The sequence below is a fragment of the Serpula lacrymans genome (genome assembly GCF_000218685.1).
Source record: "Serpula lacrymans var. lacrymans S7.9 unplaced genomic scaffold SERLAscaffold_2, whole genome shotgun sequence".
NCBI lineage: Eukaryota > Fungi > Basidiomycota > Agaricomycetes > Boletales > Serpulaceae > Serpula > Serpula lacrymans.
Window position 1 is genome coordinate 1,660,031 of NW_006763291.1, and position 17,307 is coordinate 1,677,337.

At 46.0% G+C, this 17,307-nt stretch overlaps 6 protein-coding genes across 6 annotated transcripts; 3 read left to right on the top strand and 3 right to left on the bottom strand.

The window, feature by feature from the left end:
* Positions 1–327: 327 nt before the first annotated feature.
* Positions 328–5,176, top strand: SERLADRAFT_445278 (uncharacterized protein; the record flags this gene model as incomplete). Its single annotated transcript, XM_007313637.1, has 12 exons — positions 328–533; positions 586–1,081; positions 1,141–1,425; positions 1,554–1,982; positions 2,035–3,237; positions 3,289–3,501; positions 3,554–3,607; positions 3,667–3,825; positions 3,886–3,999; positions 4,054–4,109; positions 4,180–5,082; positions 5,139–5,176. The coding sequence occupies 11 exons, from the start codon at positions 328–330 to the stop codon at positions 4,427–4,429; spliced, it is 3,465 nt and encodes a 1,154-aa protein (XP_007313699.1).
* A 1,273-nt stretch (positions 5,177–6,449) lies between these two features.
* SERLADRAFT_457248 (uncharacterized protein) lies at positions 6,450–8,637 on the bottom strand (the record flags this gene model as incomplete). Its single annotated transcript, XM_007313638.1, has 4 exons — positions 6,450–6,960; positions 7,020–7,657; positions 7,712–8,297; positions 8,356–8,637. 3 exons carry the CDS (start codon positions 8,423–8,425, stop codon positions 7,054–7,056), a joined length of 1,260 nt encoding a protein of 419 aa, XP_007313700.1.
* Positions 8,638–8,768: 131 nt separating this feature from the next.
* Positions 8,769–9,198, bottom strand: SERLADRAFT_457251 (uncharacterized protein; the record flags this gene model as incomplete). The annotated part of the gene is made up of 1 exon (XM_007313639.1): positions 8,769–9,198. A coding segment is annotated over one exon (354 nt), but the record flags the coding sequence as incomplete, so codon positions are not given.
* Positions 9,199–9,503: 305 nt separating this feature from the next.
* Positions 9,504–11,355, bottom strand: SERLADRAFT_457257 (uncharacterized protein; the record flags this gene model as incomplete). Its single annotated transcript, XM_007313640.1, has 3 exons — positions 9,504–10,098; positions 10,160–10,691; positions 10,764–11,355. The coding sequence occupies 3 exons, from the start codon at positions 11,327–11,329 to the stop codon at positions 9,862–9,864; spliced, it is 1,335 nt and encodes a 444-aa protein (XP_007313702.1).
* Positions 11,356–11,431: 76 nt separating this feature from the next.
* SERLADRAFT_457259 (uncharacterized protein) lies at positions 11,432–11,914 on the top strand (the record flags this gene model as incomplete). Its single annotated transcript, XM_007313641.1, has 1 exon — positions 11,432–11,914. One exon carries the CDS (start codon positions 11,432–11,434, stop codon positions 11,744–11,746), a length of 315 nt encoding a protein of 104 aa, XP_007313703.1.
* Positions 11,915–12,784: 870 nt separating this feature from the next.
* Positions 12,785–13,468, top strand: SERLADRAFT_365484 (uncharacterized protein; the record flags this gene model as incomplete). The annotated part of the gene is made up of 3 exons (XM_007313642.1): positions 12,785–12,902; positions 12,953–13,149; positions 13,208–13,468. 3 exons carry the CDS (start codon positions 12,785–12,787, stop codon positions 13,466–13,468), a joined length of 576 nt encoding a protein of 191 aa, XP_007313704.1.
* Between the last annotated feature and the right edge of the window lie 3,839 nt (positions 13,469–17,307).

The window sequence follows — 17,307 nt, forward strand, 5'->3', positions numbered from 1 at the left end:
ACCTCTCCGTGTCGAAAGCTTCGAGCAATAATTATGGACGGCGAGCAAGAAAAGCCTGTTGTTCCACCGCAGGACATCGACGTAGATGTCGCTGTGGACGTAAAGGAGCAAGCGCCTGCACCGTCGGCTCCAGAACCGGCGTCTCAGGACTCAGCGGCTGCACCCTTAGGTGAACCCTCGGTCCCTACAGTCACGAATGATGCCCCTGCCAGCACTGCTACAAAAGAACTACCAGCTTCACCTTCTGTACCTGCGCCTGAGGGCTCATCCCGCTTGGATTCGCTTGAAAATTTGCCTCTTGCCATTGATCCTTCTGTCCCTCCACCCATGGTCCCTCCTCGACCACAGTCTTCATCAACCAGACTACCACCTGTGTCTTATATAGAGGCGCAAGTCCAAAACACACCTTTGGATAGGCCTTTGAATGTCACAGATGCGCTCAGCTATCTTGATGCTGTCAAAATGCAATTCCACGACCAGCCCGACGTTTACAACCACTTTCTTGACATTATGAAAGATTTCAAGAGCGAACTGTAAGTGCATTTCGGTTATATTCCCGATCTTGTTTGTTTATCCAAATACTAGGATCGATACTCCCGGCGTCATCAAACGAGTATCATATCTTTTCAACGGTCACCCAGCGCTCATACAGGGCTTCAACACTTTTCTTCCTGTTGGGTACCGTATTGAGTGCTCCACTGACCCACAGGATGCCAATTACATTACTGTTACCACGCCCTCTGGCACAATGATGCAATCAACTAACGACGGTCCTGGTAAGGGCAACCTCCTATGGTCAACTTTTCCGAGCCTTCCCTCAAGTGTGGTACATCCTTCAGAACCATCGGCATTTTCATCCTCCGAAATAGGTGGATCAAATTCTCAACCATTCTCGCATAGTCTGTTTCCCCCTCAGCCTCCTGGGTCTCCGGATTCAAACATATATGGCCAAGATGGAATTACCATCGAGCCTGCGGTACAATATGTCCAGAAGATCAAACAGCGTTGTGATGAAGCAACCTATCGTCAATTTCTAGAAATATTAGGTCGTTATCATAACAAGTCAGATGCAATCGACGAGGTACATCGTCATATCTCTCTGTAAAGCTTTTATATGCTGAACCAATATAATCATCCTAGAGAGAAGTGTCGGCTGAAATTGCCAAGCTATTCAAAGATGCCCCTGATTTGCGATCTGATTTTCGAATTTTTATGCCGGAGAAAAGTCAACAGCTTTTCGATGAGATAGAAGAGAGTTATTCGGCTCTGCCCCCTGGCAGGCATACGCGAACCAACACACCTGCTTTGGACACCAGAAGTTCCAGACGAAAATACGACCCTGTGCCTGCTACATCTGATGGCACCGGGTCTGCTCTGCCACAGAAAAGAAAACGCAAAGTGGTCGATAGAGAAAAGGACAGGGATGTCGGTACTAGAGCTAGCGCGTCTAATAAGGTACTGCACAGTGAAATATGTTTATATTTATTATACTTATTATCAAATACTAGAATGCAAATGGCGTAGCTAGTGTTGATTTTGCCTCATCTTCAAAGTATCTCGCTGCCCCTTCTCCCAGACGTCCATCGCAGCCATCGTTCTCGCAACAGCATACCCGTATACCGACTCCTGAGCCGACAAATGACGAGGCGCATTTCTTTGACCGGGTGAAACGGGCATTGGATAATCGCGAGACGTTCAATGAATTCTTGAAACTTATCAACCTTTTCACACAGGGATACATTGACACTGCGAGGCTGGTCAGGGAAAGTCGATCCTTCTTGGGGGAAGGAGAGCTGATGAGGCAATTCAGGGAGATTGTAGGGTGGGATGATAGGAGGGAACGTGAGAGGTGGTTGCTTGAGGAGCAGCAACATCAGCAAGGGTACCTTCGCCCTCCAACCAGGAGCATCAGTGCACCGCTCAGGCCTGGAAGGGTGCATACAAGCCTTCAGGTGGGGCTTTACAGAAAGCTGCCCGATCATGTTAGTGTCCATCTTTTCTTGCACACCTCACTCATCACAGGTGTTTATACAGGAAGCCAATGTTTCTTGTACAGGTCGTGATGAAATGTGCAAGTCGGTACTTAACGACTATTGGGTCTCTCATCCGACGTGGACGAGCGAGGACTCCGGTTTTATCGCACACAAGAAAAATATTTATGAAGAAGCTCTCCATCGCAGTGAAGAGGAGCGCCACGAATACGATTTCCACATTGAAGCAATTGTTCGGACCATCAGTATGTTGGAGCCTATAAACAACAAAATTGCGACATTGAGCCCTGAAGATCGTCCTAACTTTAAGTTAAAACCAAATCTTGGCGGTTCGGGGAAGAGCATTCATCAGAGGGTTATCAAGAAGATATATGGCAGAGAAGCTGGCGCAGAAGTTATCCAAAGCATGCAGGATTCGCCTGCGGTGGCTATTCCTGTAGTCTTGATGCGGTTAAAACAAAAAGAGGAGGAATGGAAGAGAGCACAACGGGAATGGAACAAGGTGTGGCGAGAGGTTGACGCTAGGAACTACCACAAAAGCCTTGACCACCAAGCGATCACTTTCAAGGCATCCGATAAGAAAGCCATCACGACAAAAGCACTTGTTAGCCAGATTGAAGCAGCGAGAGACGAGCACATGGCCAAAAGAGCGTCTTTCATCGATCCTCTTTTTTCACGCACGAGACCAAGACATCAACTCGAATTTGTAGTGGATGATTTCAATACTCTACAGGACGTCCTGAAATTGACATTCTCTTTCTTGGACCGAACACAGGGCCAGATCGCACTTCCGGAACGTAAGAAGATAGAAGGCTTTCTTCGTACTTTCGTCCCCCTTTTCTTTTCGCTGGACCCTGAGACATTCAATCGCACTTTCACCGTAGCTCAAGAAACGGCAGATAGTGACATGAGTGATGATCTTGCTAGCATTGCGGATGACACCGAAGTCTCTAGTGTGGCAAGCGGGAGCTCCAGGGCAGCAAGTCGTGGAAACCGTAAGACCGGCAATGGCGGTGACTTGAGGAAGAAGCTTCTGAAGAGCGAACAGGCCAAGTCGACTAGTCGAAAGGCCCGCGGTCAAGATGCCTCTCCGTCTACTTCGAGGCCCGCATCTCCCGCCATCGCCGACATGATGCAAGTTGACTGCGCAGATGGCAGTCAACGAGAAGCGATGCTCAAGAAATTACCAAAGAAGAGCGTATTTTTTAGTAATACAATATTCTATGTACTCTTACGTTTACTTGAGGTGAGTAGGATTGTTACTCCTTTATCAAACCCGTCTGATCCATCTACGTAGATCTTGTACGACCGTTTGCACTTTTTCAAGGGTCTCGAGAATTCTATTGCCCAACGGCCTAGCCCTTCTGCGGGTATGCAGGATGCCTCAGACCAGCATTCAATGCAACTCCATTTCTACGATTTGATGCTTGATGCCTGCGAAAGATTATTTGATAGCGAGGTAGAGCTTCATGTGTTTGAAGATCAAATGCGCATCATGTTCGGCGTAAAGGTCTGTCCTGCTTCAGTGCTGGGAATCCAACTCATCATCCATGGACTACCAGGACGCTTTTCGTCTCTTCACGATCGACAAAGTCATTGGTGCATTCATCAAGCAAGTAAGCCACATTTAGTTCTCACACCAGGGAAACTGTCAGAACTTTTCTCCACTTCATAGGTCCAGCTCGCACTCGCAGATTCTAGAAGTCAGGAATTATATGAGCTCCTTAAACGCGACCGAGCCCTTGTTTCGCCATCTACCCAAGATCAGCTTAATAGTCGCCGCTTTACCGAAAATGTGTTGGGACCTGATGAAAACATATTTCGAATTGACTGGGTATTTTTTGCATTCACTGTCTACATGTTGTCTTTCTGTGTTAATTCGTTGCTCTTTTAGCTCTGCGACTCGAAGACTGTGACAGTTCAGTTGATTGGCAAAGATTCTGCCAACATGGACGACTCGGAAGCACTGACCGAGCGCTGGCAGTCTTATGTCGATTCATTTGTCTCGGTAAATGATGTCTTTTACGTACCCCTCCTAACACCAGTGCTAAGCAAGTTACAGAGCGGCGATACGGAAGGCCTGTCTCACTCTCGCATGAAACGACCATTTTTAAGAAAGTATGTGTGAAGCTCTTTTATAAAATCCAATTCTGACATGATGAACTACTTGACTTTGATGAAATCATAGGAATCTGCCTTCCACAGCGGATAGAGCTCCTCCAGACGTTATTGCCCAAGGCGCTCTTGAGATCAGAGTGTGCGTGAGGACATATAGATTATTCTATGTTTCACACACAGAAGATTTCCTGCAACGCTCGACTACTGTGCAAGAGATGGCGATGGCAATAAAGCGATTAGAAACCCGGAAGTTACAGCAAAAAAAACGGCTGGAACAGATCGAAATGGGTGATGCGTCTCTTCTCAACGTTATACCGTGATGCTTTCACGCCGGATTTTTATGGCGGTCGTAACGTGTACTCATTCTGATATCCTACGACAATGTTATCCCACATAAGTACTCGCACACCTCTGCCAGTCAGATTCCAGCCTTTTTTGTCCAAGTCCGTTGAGTCTAGCATTTATGAGATGCATTCGACGGCCAAAACACCCACGATAGCAATAATGATACAATGCTACACTTGTCATTCAACAGCCAGTTAGTATTATGCCTATTAACATGCAACTACAAATACGAAATATGAAATGCTGTATACTTTTACATTGTACTTCCATTGTCCCCAATAATGCGTGTGTAAACCGGAAGAAGTCATAAACCCAATCACATCGTGAAACTGCTTTAGCGACATAGCTCTGCCTCGTCACGAAATGGGTCCCAATCTTCTGGTCTCTCTGATGCTTCATCACCCTCCAATAGCACTTCGTCATCAATCAGCTCGTCTTTCTCTTGAACATCCTCATCATCTTCATCATCATCATCCAGCCCTGCATCTTGCATACCCTTCTTTGTAAGCTTCAATATTCTGTTTGAAGTACGCTCAACTCGTAAACCGTGTAACCGTTCTGTTGGAAATGGCGTAATGGGTATGAAGGGATTGGGTGATGAAGAATACATAGGAAGTGTAGCACAAGACTGAATGGGGAGAGTTTAAGTCGGCCACAGTGTAGTGCATATCATGTTGGACGTACCATATCAGGATCAATATCCAAGTCGTCATCTTCGTCGTCTAGGTCAGCTCCATCAGAATTTCGCATTTCGTCCACATCTTTACGAGCTTTCAAGTATTCCTCAAATGCACCAAATGCATTGAATCGTGTTACATCGACATCACCGAGATGAAGTGGTGCATCAGGCAAATCTAGATTGAGCGAACCATAGGCATGGAACACAAAGGGTTTGTTCCCTACGCCTTTCCGGCCAGGAATCTTCTTTGTGTTGACTGTTATATGTATTTGTGTGGAGGCATCGTGATGCTGAAGAAGCGATAAGTAAAATGATAATGGTTATGCATGTGGCGAAATGAACGTACGTAGACAATACCTCTGGCAAGATCACCACCTTTCGGCCAAACGTGGGTCAATGTAAAATCCGCCTCGGCCTCCCAACGCCAATCATTCTCTTCCTCTAAATCATCTCCACTTGAATGGCTATCGTTATTAGGATAATGGTATGGATCCCGCACGCTTGAGAGCTTAGCCCATGTCCTTCCACTCCTTATCTCACCGCTCTTATATCCACCTCCGGACATTGTGATATCCTTCTGCACCTCGAAGAGATGACCTGAATCACGCTTAGAGGGCTCCTGTCCCTTCTGTCGCGCTGTGGGCACAATTATAGGCACTCTGGCGCTTGTCCGTCTCAGAGAACGTCGACGAGATTCCGGACCTATTCCTTCGTTCTCAGCCAGCGGGGCAAAGACGTAAAAAAGCACCCGGCGTAAATGCGCAATCGAGTAGCTTAGTGGCACCTGCACAACGCGATACATTCCATCTCTGTGAATGTCTCTCCCGTTTGTAGTTGCTCCCCCCTCGCGGACGACCTGGAAGCGGAGTGGAAGATGTTTCGAGAAAGACGTAGGTCGTGGGAGAGTAGTACTCTGAGTCAGATGGCGGATGCGTCCAAAGGGGTTTGTTGGTGAATCGGAAGGTACAATCCATGTGTAGGGTGTGCGTGGAGTTGCAAAGATAGAAGACGATGATGGAAACGGCGACGATGGAGGCAGTGATCCTGTGAGCTGACGGCGTTTTGGGCCTCGAGGAGGCGTAGAGGATTCTGGGGTGTCGAGGATCTCAAGAGGGCGCTTGCCTGGCATGGTGGCCACGAATAATGAGAGGAGGGGAAAACGAAAAAAAAAGATACGTCGAGCGGGACTATTTATACTAGTCTACAACGCGTAAATCAACGAGATTAACGCGATCACGTGACAGTCACATCATGTGAAAGACCAATATTGTGACGCGTCACGCGCGTTTCTCCTTTGCAGTTGAGCGTTGAGCGTAAGTAGTAGAAATGTTCTATTTCACGAATACATTACGTATCGACTATTTATAAACAACAAACTATCGCAAACCCAAGCGGCTATATGTATATCAGTACACGAGAAAGTTTCGACAAAAAAGCAAGTATAACTAAGGGAACGCGCAACGATATAATCAATAAATAGGAAGACATACTTGTATAGTAGAAATTTCATCAAGGAATGGGCTCGAAGACTAGCAGGAGAAATGCTTGGTAAAGTACGCATAAACGAAGGGAAGCGATATGGACAAGCTGAGAGGAGGTTTATTATATGTATTCATTCTATCACAGACGTCGATTTTAAGAGTGGAGGTGTGCAACAAGGCAAAAAGCCACTCCCAAATCGACTCGAAACCATTGAAAAACAAAGAGAAGAATTATACTGAATGAATGAGAGTGTGAGCGCTCAGCCGTCACAACAGTGAGCAAAGAATAGGGGAGCTTAAGACAGTAAAAAGAAAGAAAAGAGAGTTATTTACATTTCCACCAGTACTGTATCCCACAATAATCAGACCCAAGTCCAGCATCAACACAATAAAACATACACGTACACTAGTTCAATCCACATGAGCATTTAGTAGCCCCTTACTTCTTGTTCAACGTTAAGCTTCTCATGCTTTCCTCCAGGATATCCGTCAGCGTCTCTGTACACCTCGCTCTAGGACAAATCGGTGAAGTCGATCGTGATATAGGGCGAGGAGTCGCGACGGGCACCTTTGGCGCCAGCGCAGAGCCATCAACATCTACGACCTTAACCACGGCTTTGCCTTCTAGCACTTTGCGGACCTTCTCGGCATCCCACGAGGGAGTTACACGTCCACCATTATTGCTTGGACCAGTCGAACCAGAGAAGGCATCCCAGAAAGCGGAACCCAATCGACCGAGCAACGTCTGACTTGCAATGGCAGCGTATATAGCATGCTGCTGCTGCTCTTTTGTAGCCGCAGATGCAGACGAGGAATACGGCAAGGATCTGCTGGAAAGTGGAGGCGAGTTGGGTGGTGTAGGGTAAGCATTCTTGCCAGACAAGATCGTGGATTGACCCTTGGATGAGGTGAAATAATGTGGACGAAGACCACTCGCGAGACCAGTGAGAGGTGGCGAGTGAGGTGGCGTCGTCGGGTGTTGCTGGTAATGTTGTTGGGCGTGTTGTTGGGCTGCCATCTTTCCCCAAAGCTGCATCCTGTAACTACAGAAAGTAGTTTAATTTAGGCACATGTGAAAGCATTAGAAAGTAACATACGCATCAAGAGTTTTCAGCGTGAATGGATTCATCTCCGTAAAGGAGTCGAAACCACCTGCAGGAGCGCCAACACCCAATCCACCCTTCTTCTCAATTCCATTCTGGCCCAAGTTGCCACTGGGATTCATCGCAGGGTTAATATTTTCCTGCAAAACTGAGGGTTTCTTGGGAGCGCCAGCCTTGCCAGCCAAAACACTAGATACTGTGAGAGGGGGCACAAACGTGGTATGCACCGGCGTAACGCCGCCGCCACCAAGACCAGCTCCCATACCACCCCAAAATGCACGAGCGCCCAGACGAGGTGATGTGGGAAGATCTTTCTGAGTATTTGCGGTAATGAGAGGCGACGACTGCTGAGCCTGCTTCTCCTGGTGAGTGATTGCAGCCGAGACCGCTGGCAGAGGAGCAGGAGGAGGTAAAACAGGTGTTTCTGATAGGCCACGACCATCGAGCAGGGCTCTTTTCAACGCGGTGATTTCTTGTCTCAAAGCTATGTTCTCAGACTTGCTGGATCCGAGCTCTGTGCGAATGGCGTCGATAAGGCTGTCCCTCTCAGCAATATCGCCCTCAAGCGTTGAGATATACTCTATAATTTATTGCAAACTCATTCAGCTCGATCTTTATGTTTTGAACTATATACATACCCTTTCGCCTGACTCTGAAATTTCTAGCACTAATCTTGTTTCGGAGCTGTCTCTTTTCTTTACTTGACATTTTCTTGTATTCCTCTGGAGACGGCCTCCAGTCTTCAGGTTCCAGTATCTTCTGAGGGAGTTCTTTCTTCCCTGCTTTATCTTCGTTGCTACCGGTCTTCTTAACAATACCGCCGGATTGGACGGTGCCTTTCCTTCCTTTGCCTCGACCACCAGCTTTGACAGCAGGAAAGTCATCGTTCTCTTTTTCATCTTCATCTTCTTCATCGATATCCCCAAGGTGCTCCTCGTCTTCATCAAAATCACTGAGTGTCTTCGAAGTGGCTGGGGTCCCAACCAGTTGGGGGTCTATTCCTAGCATGGCCTGTGGGGAAGTACCAGAAGAAGAAGACTCAGGACTGCTACCAGAAGTAATCGAGGCAGCAGGGAGTCCTCCAAAGGCACCAAAAAAGTCGTATGGAGAGACTGATGGGTTGATTGCAGAGGGGGCAAGCGGGTCCATCTTGGAATATTCGTCCTCGAGGAACAAATTAAAAAGCGAATCAGGATCTGACGAGTTTACTGCAAGCGAAGAGGGGGGGAGCATGCTCTGAGGAGGTGTAAGGGGGAGTGTGCTGAAAGCACTTAGAGGGGAACGGGGAGACGATGATGTTGAGGCAGCATTCTGAGACGAGCCACCCAAAAGATCCATGTTGAAAAAATCATCGAAATTGGGATTGTTAAAAGAAAAGGGCTGATGGACGGCGTTGTCGACAAGCATGGTGTGTTTGCTCGCTGTGCTGAACGACGAGGACGATAAGAGATTCAAAGGGGGATGGTGTTTCTTTGTTGTGAGTGGATGGAGTGAAATGTGTTTGGGGGTTGATACGTTCCCACCTAACCCCAATTGCTGCGGCGTGGGTACTTGGCTCAGCTCCGATTAACCTAATACGGATGCTTTTCGCACGATATCGGCATCGTGTACGCGTCGACGGACTCGATTCGATATCGTTCCAATTTGTTCTACTTATCTTTGTGTTTCAAATCCAATGCAATCCGTAGAGGCAGTACGTTACCAACAATAATGTCAAGGAATAGTGTAACAAAGTCAGATTGTATGACCTCACCAATTGGGCATCGGCTGAGTCCAAGTTCTCTGGTACATTCATTCGCACTCGTGTTTTAGCTATAGGTTCGATAGAGGTAGTCCCTTGACACGTCTGCTCCATTCCCCTTTAGACGAGTCTTGGACTCGTAGATACAAAAGGCTGCATTACCGTTGCCCTAGTAGTAAAAACTGAATATCACTACGTGTGTACTGGACTCATGTTACGACTACTCTGGGAAGGGAGCTACGTTGACAACTAATTTGAAGGGGGACACAAAAGACAGAAAGACGACACCTCCGGCGCATACGCACCATACTTCTGTACTTCGTACACATCACTCGAGGTGCCCGCGGTGCACTGAATGTCTAGACTATTCGCGAAACAAACAACCTCACTGCACATCACCCATTTAGCCACGTTTGCTTCCTCGCCAACCACTACCACCCCCTATGCCAATACCAAAGCTTCCAAAGGCGCCTCCAGCCGTGCTTGGCGGCGTTTCGACAGTTGTTGCTGTGGGGCTGGTGTTGTTTCCAAAGGACTTCGTGTGGCCATGTCCAGAGCCGAACGTGGATCTGAAGGAAGTCGTAGGCATGGACTGGATGGACAGGAATTTATTCGGAAGTGGGCGATCATCTGTATTGTACTATAATGCAACGCAACAAATGATTTGAGCAACAAAATCATAAACCATGACATAGACTCACCTGAAACTCCAGACCAATATTGTCTGCCTCGGAAATGTCCAATAGCTTAACAAACCTCTTTCCTATCGCATTTAGTCTTTCCACGTCGTCTTTGTTCCTTGTCCACACTTGTATCCTATCCACCTTGCTCCTTAAGCTAACCACGGCACCGCATATCTCGTCTCCCTCCTCCAACTCCTCTCCCACAAGGGCCATAGCGAGCCAGCTCCAGCACCGATCCAACAACGCAGGATTGTTCTTCATTGTTAAAACCCATTTGCCGCCGTTCGCATTAGCCTCATCCTCCCACATTGGCTTGATGCCCGATTTGAACAGGTGGTAATTGGAGTTACGCTCAAGTTTGGAAGGAGGTTTCAACCAGTTGAAGTATCGACAGAAAGATTCTACGGTATCGAACTCGCCGATGACGGTCAGACCAGCTTCATAATCGCCAGATTCGGGGATTTGTGCAGCGTAAGCGCTGTCAACACTTTCCGTTTTGACAACCGCAGGTGTGAAAGGGACCTTGTTCTTCGTATCATGGTAAATCGTCCTAAATCGGGCGGTATCATATGAGCATACAGTGTAATATTATTAGGGGTTTTGTGAAACCATGACCACAGACCAAAGATACTGCAATGGGTGTTCAGGTACCTTCATCGGCACACCAGGAGTTTTGGGATCTTCGATCATCTCAGCTTCGGGTGGTTTAGCAGACCCATCAATGCTCAACGATCTAGCCTTTGCGAGACGGGCGGTGATAGCATCGAGGGTAGGGATATTCTTGTACCCCACTTTGACCTTTCTCTCGGCTGGAGGATTCTCCTGATTTAACTCCTTGAGTCTCTCTGTTGTCAAAGGCTCCATGTTTAGAGGGCCTTCTTCAGGGATGGATGGAGTGCCCGACTTGGGCGGCGTGGAAATGGCAGCGGGCGAAGTAGACCGAGTGGTTGATATGTTTACGGCGATGGAATCATTGGTGGAAGCCGTCGTAGCCAGAGAGGTCGTAGAGCCCGTACGAAGAAGAGAGGCGGCCAAGCGGGGACGGTTGGCAGAAGAAGGCGAAGCTGTTACACCATTAGAATTAAGGTTGATACGGGCAGCCAATTGGTTCAGCGACGGCAGGCGAGCTCCACCTGCAGGACGTTCAGGCTTGGGTGCTTGAAGCGAGGGCGCGGGAGGACTGGACATGGTGGTCAAAGAACTCGGAGGCGCGCTCGGTGGCGCGCTTGGTGCATTCTCCTTTGAAACACCGGCTATGGCCTCCGCATCTAGCAATGGCTGAATGGTCTCATGGCGATATTGAGTAAAGCCTCAGTCACTTGCCATCGACGGTTGTTGCGAGCGTGCCCGTATTCCACAGCACGGTGTACACTGGCAGATTCATTTGGGGCATTTCACTTGCCAGAAGTCACACCGGCAAAGCCTGTCTCTACCTTGGATTATCAATTATCGCGACAGCGAAACGCCGAATATCACCCGTGGAGATCATATGTCAATGCTAATTCAATCATTAATGGATGGATTCACAACGTCGAGAGCCTTTCAAGTGGGATAGCTCAGGAGATACATCGCTGGAATTCTCGCGAATTATTGCGGCAATTATGATACATCGGATCAGCCGTATCACACACATTGGGCATTATTTTTTCAGAATGTAATTGGCTCGCGATATGAGCTGTTCCAAGCTGTTACCGTCTCTCGAGGCCAAGCTGTCACCTTCAGGGATTGTCGTAACCTGGGAACATGACCTTACCGCATGCGGATATGAGGTTTAGGTTTCGGATGTTCGTCACTAATCAGGTGCAGGATTTTCTCTCACAAAATATGGGAAGCTTACCACTCAGTCGTGTCAATAATGAATACCCAGAAAAGAATAACTCCCTTGATCGTGAGTTCATCGCGTCAAAGAACCAAGGTGTTGGCACTATGCCACCCTTTCTTAAATGGCTTCTGTCCAGGTTATAAGGTTAGCATACCCCCCGTTCACGTATGTGACCTTCATTAATCGTTCTAATATTCTTTCTGCCCAGTTTAAATCCCTTGCTGTTGCGGCAAAACCAGTCAAAAATCATGGGAAGAGGCTTTCCCGCGGATGGCACGATAGTATCTTTGAAAAGTAACCGGTTTGTTTCATCCGTTCATCTTTCCACCAACTCAAGTGTACTGTACCATAGTTGTAGTGACTGTCTTGCATGCTTTGGCCGTCTTATCCACAGCTTTCAGGCTCTGGTTTCGACTCCATATGCGACGATTTTGGTGGGAGGACTTTTGGGCTATGCTGGCATTATGCCTTGACGTAGTCTGCTTGACCACTATCTGGACTTTGACGGCACCTCTTATACGTACGTCGTGTCTGATAGCTTGTATGAGTTATTTAACTGCTTACCACTCCTTCTATAGCCCACAGTTCCGTGGTTTTCTCCCGTAGATCGCACGTAGCTTCATACTGGATGAGCGTCATCTCATATACTTGTTCTCTCTGGTGCCAGATTCCTTATTTTTCGGCTCGTAGCCTGCACTAATCGACCTTGTCATATATACAGGTCCACTCGTTTAAGCATTATTTTCTCTATCATTCGGATACTTCCGCCTACGCGTTGTATTCGCCGTGCGGCTGCTGCGACCGCTATTCTCTTTGTGGCGATGTGGATGGGGATCGTTGTAGCGAAGATATACGTCTGTGCGCGCGATACTTGGTGGCACAACGACATTATCATACAGTGTCCGCTCCCTATTCCTGTGGCAATCGCAGAACTATGTAGTAAGTTGCCCCATATCTAAATTTCGAATCATTATCAATGACGTTTCTAGCGGATATGACGGCCGACGCAATTCTCGTGGCCCTACCTCTCCGACTATTGTGGCGTGTCAAGTTACCGCAAAATCAGCGAATAATGATTCTGTCTATCTTTTCGTCGAGTATTCTCACCAGCGTTGTTAGTGTGGTTCATACCGCATTTCTCATCCCAACGTCGTCCTTCATTGGGGGCATAACTGCAGATGTAGAGGTATGTTCCTTGATTTGGCTGACTGATACGGGGCTAAAAAATCATGGCAATCGTTCAGGGAGCCGTCTCCCTTATCGTTTGCAATTTACTCGTCATCGTCACATACCTATATCGTCTTTTCCGAGGTGGCAGTGACATCGACAGTGGGTACATTCATGGGACGAATAAGGACTCAAACTCAATGTCCCTGGAAACTACTACCGACCGTCTGACAACCATAGATCTTGAACGGTTGACAGCACATTCTAGTCAGGAAATGACAGCTTCAAACTTCTCATCACCTCCAGTGACCAGTGGTCTCCATGTCCGTTTTGAATAAAATACCCATCCGATTTTATAGCACCCCGCTCATTCAGCGAGCATCATACATGTATAGTTCCATTCCGCCATCGACTAACATAAAATTTTCCGGTAATACTTTCGCTGCATCCTCATGATAAAATATATGTATAATACGGGTGATATGGCGCTACTTGGCATAGCTGAGTTTTGCGGTTTACACCATTATAGCTTTGATTTGGGCTTCAGATCTCGGTCACTGCATACGCACTCACTCATACTTTAAGGATATGCGTTTACCCCAAGGTCCACGGCTTGCTCAAGCTAACACTTAACTGTCAACGCAATAACCGAACCTCGTTATTGCATGTTTTATCAAGTTATTTGTACAAACCACATAGTATTATTCAGTTAGCAATAAGGCAGTCTCCTCTGAGCCTATAGCTAGAGAATTCAGACTTGTCAAATATTTTGATTTAGTTACCAACAAACCCAAACAACATTTGGTGCTATTGTTGGACAACTGTTGCATCCATTTTTTCTAGAAGCTGAAAAACTCATCAGTCAGTAAAGCTAGAGCCTTTGGAACTTTGCCAGGTTCTTCAAATTTTAGTTATCTAGAACCCTATGTAGAAATAAAAGCGTGAAATGAATGCGTTGTTGCAGCAGAACAAAACCAAAATGATGATGTATGTTTTGGAATACTGTTGCAACCATGTGTCACACCTAGTCACAACTGGCACCAGAGACTGGATCAAGTGGAGCTTGCCAGCAAGCCAAGTGGCCCAACCATTTCATTGTTCTGACACTGCTGGTGGGCACTTGCCAAAGCAGAGCTAGTGGGCTTTTATTAATCACTTGGTGTGTGATTGCCCATTCCAGTCATCAAGCTTCAAGTCATGGCTTCAGCATTGTTCACTGATCTGCAGACACTTCAAAGTATTGTTCATACTGGTAAGTACCTGGCATTGTAGGCATTTACTCATTGACAATTTCTATAAAGAAATCACAGTATCTCAGCATGGGATCTGGCCAAATTTTGCACTTTTGGAGGTAGTGAGCTTGGTGTCAGGTCTGTCCTGGTCGCTACAAATGGGATACTCACAAAATTTTTTCGCTGATATATTCATTATATTATATTCTCACTCTGGCAGACTTTTGGCTACTTGTGGAAAGATCATTGAGCCTGTGGATGCCCAGGAGCATATCTAGTACCAGATGCAGTAGCTGTCCAATGATAGTACTGCAAAACTTTCAGTGACACTTTCTCACTCACCACAACTACTGTACCATTTTGACCATAGGTTCAGTCACGGGTCACAAAAAAAACTGAATCGTATAATTGGTGTTTCATCACAGGTCACAAACCACAATAACTACTGGCATATCTGTGATGATTTTTAATATATTATGTAATTTTTTTTGCAGTAGACCATCTTGTCATATGCAGGGCTTATACAATTGTGAGGGGTCTTATTCAGTGAACTGAAACATTGTGAATGATATTTTGCATGCATCACATATTACACTTAAGTTTGCACATTGACTTATAGTGTTCACAGTCATCACATGTCACACACTGTGAACCTACAGTCAAAATGGTACAGTACTTCTGTTAGCCTTGATTCTGCACCTATCAATGTTGCATCAATGCCACAGTCAACCAGATTCAACCAAGTAGCATAAGACTATAGTAAGTATAGCAAGAGAGAGAGAGAGAGAGAGATAGAGTATAATGTACAATAGACTCAAAGCTCTATATTTGTAGTTTTTGTAGTAGACCTTATGTAATGACCAAGAGTTTGTTACTCTGGCGCACAACTCAGACAAGCTATAGAGAGGATGATGAGGGAGTGGTTACCCTTTAGGCTTCAACAAGTTAGTTGTGAGGATACAACAGGTGGACTCGCTGAGGAGTCTCCTTGATCTATTGGGGTATATATACTACTACAGGTTTGTTTGTACATATGTACGATACAGTTGATGAAGGCAGTGGCTGATGATGTCATGGGCACAGCCTGTGTGACCAGCCCCACTGCGTGAGATACTTGTAGCTAAAATAAGAAGGAAGGCAGCGCAGCGCAAGAAAGAGGAGTTTGAACAAAAGGGAAAGTGCCGCATGGCACAGTGTGTGAAAACTACAGAAAAAGGTTAAAGAGGAGAATGAAAATTAAAGGTCCAAAAATTGTGTATCGTAACACCTTATAGAATCATGATAACATTATTCATGACCTGTAATGTAAGTTATACACACTTCCTAAGTCATACAATCTGTATATATTTGTATGTAGATCTATTGTATGTAGATCAGTATGGTGTTGATGTGTAAAATATAACTTACAAGGTCCAGCCCGTGGCTTTGCCACTGGTGCAATGTATAATAAATGATAATAATAATACTGTTAAGTAATCAAAATGTTAAGTCAGTGAACTTATGCTATCTGTAATGTATGTTAGGTCTTTGAATCCTATGATGCATGTTTGCTGTTCTGTCGTTGAATGTCCTTATAAGCCTGCCCTAAACTTGTGCACAGTATACTGAATTCAAGCAGATGATTTACTGAATATTTACAAACATCAAGAATATATTGTAACATAAAAACTCTGTGGTATTACATTGATAAATTGATGAGAGGTAAAAAAGAAGACTCCAGAAATGGCAAAGGATGATCATATGATTTGAGAACAAAACACTTTAATACAAAAGGTGCGAATTGGGGGAAAATCTACTTGCCAGTCACGGATAAAGCCAGTCAGAATTTTGGGATACACCACATTGATGGTACATCTGTCATTTGAACCATGTGGAAATAGCACTTTTATTCTCTCTCCTGAAGTGCAGTGCGACAATGCAATGTAAAGTTGCCCATGTGAAAACACTGGAACACGTAAATCCAGCCCAACCTGTGTCACTGATTGCCCTTGAGACTTGTTGATGGTCATGGCAAAGGCAACACGGACAGGGAATTGACAATGTGATAGCTTGATGGGCAATTCTTCTGATGAAGGTTCTAAAGTGAGGTGTGGAATAAAAGCTATCTTTCCTGCATGTTTTCCTCCCAAGACACCACACTTTAATACTCTTCTCTTCATCTCTATAAAAATTATGTGTGTTCCATTACAGAGTCTATTTAGGGGATGAATATTGCAGAGGAGCATAAGCAGACATCCAGCTTTCTAGTTTGAGGTGCACTTCAGGAAGGCCAGATACTTGCAAGGAGTTCAAGAACTCTGCAGGATAATGTTTATGCCCCTCTCTAACCACTTTATCAATTGACAGAGCTACTAACTCTTCTCCAGGGCAAAATTCCCATTGCTGAATCAAGGTTACTAATGGCATCCTTTTTTGTGGAGAGGATGGTGCAGTGAAGGAAATAATGGTCATCTCTGTCTCCATTTGGTACTTTCCCTATTTTGGCATGTTGGCAATTTTCCGTGTTGCCACTGGCTACACATTGCACTCTTACTTTTGTCATTTCCCTTACTCCCCTTCCTTTACTTGGCTCCACCATGAGCCCTCTCCTGTTTTTTATCTTTTCACCAGATGGCCATTTTTGGATCCCTATCTTAGTCCACTTCTTCATCACCTCCACCCTCCTCCTACTCGTCCTCTTTGCACTTCCTCAACACCTGATGTTACCACTTTCCATCCACTTCCGTCACCAATCTGTTGACCACCACATGCCGCTGCTAACTTCAGTAAAGCCCTGGTGGATGGTCCATACCGGGCAGCTGGTCCATTTTCATGTTTCTGATTTGGAAAAGGTCTATCCTCTTATGTTGCCCTTGTACATTGCTGTCCCATTTCCTTCGGTACATTTATCCTTTGTTCATTGTCTTTGCTACAGCTACACTTATCACATGCTGCCTGGGACACAT